Here is an 8,038-nt window from a genome sequence, read left to right on the forward strand (position 1 = left end):
TAAGAAGTAAAATAGACATGTTGATGGCTAACCTTACACTATAGATGAGTTTCTGTTCAGTGACATAAAAACCTGCTTCCTCTACACAGGTGCATGTGGTATTCCTCCAAATTACATAGCAGTGTTGGTATGAAAAAACAAATTTCAAGTATGCTTTGTAGGAATGGTATTATTTTTAATAGTTAATACACTTATATAGCGAAACTGAAAAAAATGAGCTTGAACATTGGGTTCACTCTGATGTAATTACCATATATAATAACATTTGTTAGAAAGTACTCTTGTAAAACATATATATGTTTTAAGGAGATTTTAGGCACTTATACATTAGTTAATTAAAGTTTTATGTGAATTACAATAGTAAAAGTCTTTGGATAGTGAAGATAGCCATATTGAACCTTGACTGTTTTGTGATTATTTACCCAAGCAGAACAGTTAACTGTAAGAAATTTAAACATTTCTCTGTAATAATTTTGCTAATGAATCTATGACTTGCTTATTTCTGAGACTATAAATAATTGGATTTAGCACAGGAATTATGACAGTGTAAAACAGAGAGTCTATCATATCTTTATTATCTACCTGTGGAGATGCTGGGTGCACATACATGAAGAGAAGAGGGCCATAGTATAAGGACACAGACAGGAGGTGGGCTCCACAGGTAGAGAAGGCTTTCTTTGTGCCTTTATCAGATTTCTTTTTTAAGATTGTAAACAAAATAATAGCATAAGAGACAAGGATAGTTGAAATAGTGAAAACTTGTATTGAGCCAGAGAAAATAAAAACAATTAGATAATTAAGAGATGTGTCAGTACAGGAAATCTTCAACAGTGATATAATGTCACAATAAAAGTGATGTATCATGTTGGAATTACAGAAGGTTAATCTCAACAAAAAACCTTCATGAATTAAAGCATGAATAATTCCACCTACAAAAGACAAGACTATCAGACATACACACAGATTGTTAGTCATAACTACTGGGTAAAGTAAAGGTTTGCATATGGCTACATATCGATCATAGGCCATTGCTGCCAAGAGGAAACATTCTGTGGTCGCACTGATATTAAATGAAAAAAATTGTAGCATACATTCAGATAGAGAAATCAGCTTGCTCTTATCAAAGACATTAAACAGCATCTTTGGGACTACTATGGAAGATATAGATGCATCTACAAAGGCTAAACTTCCAAGGAACAGGTACATGGGGATGTGAAGATGAGGGTCAGTCCAGATGAGAGTGATCAAACCAATATTTCCCACAATGGTGATGAGATAGATCACCAAGAAGCCCAAGAACAGAGGAATTTTCCACCGGGGCTGGTGAATGAGTCCTGTGAGAACAAACTCTGTCAACAGTGTTGCATTCTCCTTTTCCATGTCTTCCCTGGATGGCTCTGAAATGAAATGCAGTGAATGTAAAAGTGTATTTGCTAGAATCTATAAACTGAAAACTGGATATGCGGATGTTAAATGAATGCAAACACTTATGAGAAGGCCTTTAAATTTTAATTACCATTATATAATAAATTATTCCGATTAATGTAACAATATCAATTTAATTTTTAAAAGCATGAGTTGCATACTATGGTAAGGAGTTTTGAAGACTTTAAAATAGTGTGTGTGTGTGTGTGTGTGTGTGTGTGTATGAGCACAGGCACTCACAGGGGTCAGAAGTAAATGTAGTATCTCTTGGAGCTGGAGTTACATGCATTCTTAAGACTGAAAGCTGCACAAGATGAAATGATCTCCCATCTCTACAACACTATAAAAAGCTCTTACTGTTTGAACCATCTCTCAGGCACTGGATATCAAGAATGCTAAACAATTGGAACACACTGACCATTTTTAAGTCACTCAAATGTTTCCATAGGGAGTAGTGTTGGAATACTTTGAAAATGTTTTAATTTAAATATGTGGTGGCAGAGAAAATAGGTTGCTGGGAAAGGAAACTGCTGGGAAACAGTAGTTAGAAAACAATTGTTGCTGTTGAGGTTTTTAAACCATATCACATATCTGAATTACTTGGGGACATTGGGCAAAATTTGGGGTGTATTTCAATAGAAACTGACACAGTAATTTTAAAATGATGAAGTCTAAAAGAATCTCTAAGTGGTACAAATGTGTGTGAGGTGGTGTGACCTTGAGAACGGTGATGCAGCGATGAGAACAACTCTTATAAATTAGTAAATTAGAGTGTATAGTGACATATGACACCTGTGGCACGGGCAGGGGTATCATGTGGTGACTGTACACATGGTCATTTAAACGTGAGAATGATGACTACACTCAGTAACAAAGGTGTGAAAAGCGCTTGCTCTGAGAAGGGAGGTGACAAGCACTTAGTAGGGCAAGCTAGCAATAGTGAATAGAGATAAAGATGATGGAAGCAACTCATGGTGAGGTTCTGTGTGACTTGGCATGGCAGAGACAAGGAAATGGAAGCATGGAGAAAAAGGCAAGAAGTTTATGTTAAAGAAGTTATAGCTAAGGTAGATTGCATTTTTTGCTAAGCACCTGAGCCTTTTCCTGCCACATAGGCAGAGGCTTCCACCACTGTAGAAGCCAAAGTGTTTGAAAATGACTTTTACATGCTGACAGCAGAACTGGGTGCAAATGTAAATTCACCGACCTACATTTGGTTTAGAATAGGAAGAGGGAAAGGCACCCAGATACAAAGAGAAGATCCAGCAGCAAAGGCAACACCACCTGGACTGGATTTGACACACAGTGCACTAGGTCCAGCAGTACTCAGCCCCAGTGAGCTGTTTGGGGCTTCTGATTCTAGCTATCTACTGACTCCTGGCTACTTGCTGTTATTGATCATTTCTTTGATGAATATTCAAGTCCCCCTACATTGCCATTTGTGCCAAAGTTTCACCTCATAATGCATTTCTTTTACTTGATCACCAAAATCACAGTTAGCTCCAGTGAGGATAAAAGAAAAGGGGAAAAAAAAAAAAAAAAAAAAAAAGGCCAAGAACAGCTGGAAAATGGTGGGAAATTGATCGTAGCACATTCCTGTAATCCCTTATGTCTAAGAATCTGAGGCAGGGGATTCATTCTTTGGCCACAGAACAAGAACCTGCCTCTAAATAAATACAAAACAACAACGACAACAAAATAAAGTTCAACTAGTTAGCTGAGAGTCACTATTAATGACAAAATCAAGCAAAATATCAACAGTTAAATTTAAAATCCTGGTAGTATAAGTGCATGAAATCTTTGAGTGTTGAAATTAAGAACGTTTCAGGAGCTTTGCTGAGAACAGTTTCACATAGTGACAGAGGGGGGTGTCAGAGAAGGAAAGAATGCAAAAGGCATCAGGATCCCCAAGGCAAAGGAAGATACTTTAGGGGAGCTGAAGAACTCTGACAGTCTCCATGTGTTTAGTGCTCCTAACCTAACATAAATTTTACCCATAGGATGTTTATGTATGTTTTAAATAAAAGGACTAAGACATCAAGGGAATAAAAGGGTGGAGAAGGCATATTTGTGTGGGTAAAAGAGAAGAAAGGGGAAGAAGAGAAACAACACAGGAGTGACGTCACAAAATAGGGAGAAGTCTGGAAGAGCAAAAGGATGCAAGTGTCAGGAGCTCAGCAGAATGCCTGGATTCTCGCTTCAGTTCTTCCCAAGCCTAACCCGAGCAATTCTTTCCTTTGTAAATCAAAATATAACTGCCTGGAGAATCTGTTCATAAAACGTTGACTTTACAAGTTTCATGCTATAGAGGTGCTTGTCATCTCTGCCCGACATTTCTTTGCATATTTCCTTCTTTACTTTTGTTACTTCATCATTTCAAATTCCTCTAGAGATATTTTTGATTTTATTTTCATTATTTTCCCTAGCAAGATAAAATTTAATGTTTTATTCTGTGTAACCCAAACATAAAAGAAGTAGAAATTCTCAAATAGATTAGCATTTAAATCGTAACTAAGAAAAAGTGTAAAAGTGTCATGGAATGAAGTTCTCTGAATATTTCCTGTCTACTTGCACAGATATATGTGTATACAATTTCATGAAACATGTGATATATATATATATATATATATATATATATATATATATATATATATATATATATACGCCAAGTAAATTATTAGATGGAGATGAGAATAGACAGGAGTAAGGAAATATTCTCAATGTTAGAGCAACTTAATATTTTATCTTTTCATAAATAAATGTAGTAGTTGATTAATACAAAATCTCAAACCATAAGAATATAGGTCAAACTAATTTGCCTATTAATATTTGAGCACAATAAAATATACAGAAAATCCTTCATTTCTCTTTTATACTGACCTAGAATCTGAAAAGGTAAATATAAAATGATTATATATTTAACAGTATTTTTATCTCTTCGTGGAGTTATAAATATTACAGAAAACATCTCTCTTACCTATATCTTGGAAGAAGCTTCTGAGCTCTTTACCGGGTGTTGGGTTTTCTAAAGCAGAGATGAAGACAGTCCTACAGGAAGGCAGTGACGTAAGGAGCAATTCTTGCCACCGTGGCTCTCAGTGGAGTGAGTGCTCATTCTGTAAACACAGAAAATGCTTATATAATTTTGATTTCAGCACATGAGCCAAGCAGGTGTAACCTTATGTGTGTTTACCAAAAGGAGGAGATATGAAGGGCCGAAATTCCCATCAGGACCTGAAGCATTCCCAGAGGAGAAGGTGCAGCTGTTCTGCTGGGCATGTGGACTGGACCTGTGAGAAGTCCAAACAATCTCAGGGGGCACTGCAGACATTTACACTATGAATATCTACTCACAGTGTCCAGATACAGCTTTGGATATAGAAATTGCACCACATGCCACCATTTCTTATCCCAGTTGACATTTCTGACAGATTAGGCAAACTTTTATTCAAATTAATTTGTAAGGTTTGCATACAAAGTTTCATCATGAAGTCCTCATATGAATATGTTATTCATATCCCCTCGCCCTCAGAATTCCTCCTCTTCCTGCTGGTATATCATGCCATGTATTTCATCTCCCTTTCTATTTCCCACCTTGCTTTAGATCTCTTTCTCCTTTCTGATAAACTCGATTTTTCATGACCTACAAACACACATATATGTATATATATAAATTTAAATTTAACTTATGTATATGACAGGTAAATGCAGTGTTTTCTTTCTGATCTGGCTTATTTCACTTGACATGATTTCTAGCTCTACACATTTTCATTCAAATATCACCATTTTATCTTTCTTTGTAACTAAAAATGCTTCGTTGTGTTTAGGTGTCACATATTCATTTGTTGATGGACACCTAGGCTAGATTAATTTTCTGGCTATTGTGAAAAGGACACACATGTATCTCTCTGGCACAGGGATTCAGATTCCTTAGTGCATACTTGCAACCGTGATCTGGCTGAGTCTCACAGTATTTCTCAGTTGTTTGAGGAACTCCCGTGTATATCACACAGTGACTTCATAAGTTTGCATTCCCACCAGCAAGGATTAAGCTTTGCCTTTTCTGCATGTTTTCATGAGCTTTGGTGGTTATTTTGTCTCTTATGACAGCCATTGTAACTACAGTGAGATGAAGTCTCACTGTAGTGTTAGCTAAGAATACTAATTATTTATTGCCTGTTAGTATTTCTTCCTTGAAAAACTGTTTAGATCATGTGTTGACTGGATGACTTGGTTTTATGGTAATTAATTTTGAGGAAACTTTATGGATATGATATCTTGCTCTGAAAAATTTTGTTATATGGTTTGTCTATAAAAAATTGAATATACCCTAAATGGGGTGATCAGGAATAAACTGCTAAGTATCATGGTCTTTAACTATCTGAAAATTACCTCTGTTTATCTTCTGACACAAGTGTCCCAAGGAACATATTATCAGAGTTGTTTCAGAAAATGGATCTATAGGGTGTGCTCAGGGTCATTGTAGGTAGTGATAGGAATGAATGTGATGCTGGATGATCGAATTAGATTTTTCCTTCTCTTCTCCACAAATCCAAATATCTATAAATCTGTTGGACTCATATAGATATTTCTTTATCCATTACAATTCTCAACTAGGTAAAATAAGAGATGATTGTGTAATCAAGTGTGGGTCAAACCAAGAATATCTACAAGTTGACTCTAGTAATGGGTGTTTGATTTCTTTTCAAGATACCGTTCATTTATCTTTCCTTCTTCAATTAATGCCATTTGGCTAGATGGAGATTTGAGAAACAGGATCTCAGGTAAGGAGTCTCTACAGAAATTCACAAAGTCAATGACAAGAAATCTCTGTAGAATCATCAGAACTTTGCCGAGCCCTGAAGCTAACTAATTAGCGGCACTGACACACTTGGAGAGAAGGTGTCCTAGATGTTCACAATTTATTCCCCAATGTTTTAAGGACATGATATTTATTCCAAATTCTCTAAAACTTTCCATCATATAGGAAGCCAGTCATATAAAATGTGTATCCATGAACTCAAAATATGAGGGTGGATTTTTAATTTACTTTCAAACATGAAGAAATCCAGATCTCTAAAGCACTTCAGTGCTTTTGTAGTTTATACAATTTATCTACTTAATTTTCCTGTGTCTAAATTGAACACATTCTGACAAGATATAGTGAGACAGTAAATGAGTCATCCATTCAGTCGGAGTTCAAATGTAGTAGAGTTTCTGAGCAAATATCCAGGTAAGATATTAATGACTCTGTAAAATAATTTGAAAATGGACAGTAAAATAGATTTCTGATTCAGTGGAATAATTATGTTTAATACTGAAAAGAGGAAAATGAGTTTTTACTTATTATGTTGTTAGACCTTCTAAATAAAAAACAAATAAAAAGTAACTTTTGAAAACTGCACCTAAATATTTCCAGTTGATTTCCCTATTCTGTTGTGCTAAAATAATAAAAGATTGTTATTTTGCAGTTCTTCAAATATATTTTCAAAATCCTTTTTGCGTCAAAGGTATATTATGCAGTGTTACATATCCGAAATTTAACTGTCTACTTGTGGTTTTCATTTGATTATAATGTTTAGTATAAAACTATAGGAAAGTTAATCACATTATGTGAATGAGTAGCAAAAATAATATGCTAAGTTAATTTTAGAAGAATGGTTAAATACTAGCTACAATGTGTTCCTTTTTTGTTGTTTTTTACTTCAAACTTTTTTTAAAATTTTTCTTATTTTACAAATTGATCCCAGTTACCTCTCCGTCCTTCCCTCCCTCCCTCTCTTCCACCCTCCCATGCCCGCTGACCACCCTCCCATCTGATCCCCACCCCACTCCACATGTAGGGTGAGTTCCTTTTTTTAAAAAATGGAGTTTAGAGAGTTTAAGATCTCAAGTAAAGAACTGTTGCTTCTCTGTGGTTATTCTAAATACATAGGTCAAAGACATGTACCCTCTGGTCTGGGAAAGGATTTGAATGTCCTTACACCATCTGTGCAATGGTTTTACTTGGGAGTTAATTAAAGTAATTTTTAAAATAATAAAAGTAAAATGCATGTGGAAACCTACAATATGCCTATCTACAAAATGTTCTGCCTCTTCAGTGCTAATTCCAGAGTCTTTTATTCCTTCTGATGGAAAAAGATAATTGCCTCACTTTTTGAATCCCATACTGTTTCCGCACTTTATACACTACAATGTTATTCTTGTCACACTATAACATAATTCAATAAATCAGAGTGATAATTGAATTCTGAAATGCAGCAGATTAGAAACAAATGAGCTCACAGATTTAAATAATTAGCTAAGTGGAAATTTTCTAAAATATGAAATTTACTAAAATATGAAGTTTTGATTGCTTCTGAATGAGTTGGAGTATATAATTTGGGTATTTACAATGAACAATAATGATTCTGTGAATGGACACTTTATCACACAGTCTCATGTTAACTATACCTACAAGAGACTTAAAACTGGACTAGCTATTAGGGTACTCAGATAGTTAAGGCGCGGTAATCAGTTTGGAAGTCTACCAGATGGGATGAGTAGGAACCAGACTATGCTAAAATGAGTATAAAAGTGATTTGAAACTAAGAAGATATAATTATGTGATATA

At 35.1% G+C, this 8,038-nt stretch overlaps 1 protein-coding gene across 1 annotated transcript; it reads right to left on the reverse strand.

Annotated features, from left to right (window-relative positions):
- Positions 1–450: 450 nt before the first annotated feature.
- On the reverse strand, positions 451–6,805 carry LOC127227344 (olfactory receptor 187). Its single transcript, XM_051191647.1, has 2 exons — positions 6,786–6,805; positions 451–1,387 (listed from the first exon to the last, which is right to left on the reverse strand). Exon 2 carries the CDS (start codon positions 1,378–1,380, stop codon positions 451–453), a length of 930 nt encoding a protein of 309 aa, XP_051047604.1. The 5' UTR covers positions 1,381–1,387; positions 6,786–6,805.
- Between the last annotated feature and the right edge of the window lie 1,233 nt (positions 6,806–8,038).

Source organism: Phodopus roborovskii, unplaced genomic scaffold, assembly GCF_943737965.1.
Source record: "Phodopus roborovskii unplaced genomic scaffold, PHOROB, whole genome shotgun sequence".
Taxonomy (NCBI): domain Eukaryota; kingdom Metazoa; phylum Chordata; class Mammalia; order Rodentia; family Cricetidae; genus Phodopus; species Phodopus roborovskii.

Coding starts and splice junctions, on each gene's coding strand:
- LOC127227344 (XM_051191647.1), bottom strand. CDS start 1,380: ATGGAAAAGGAGAATGCAACACTGTTGACAGAGTTTGTTCTCACAGGA.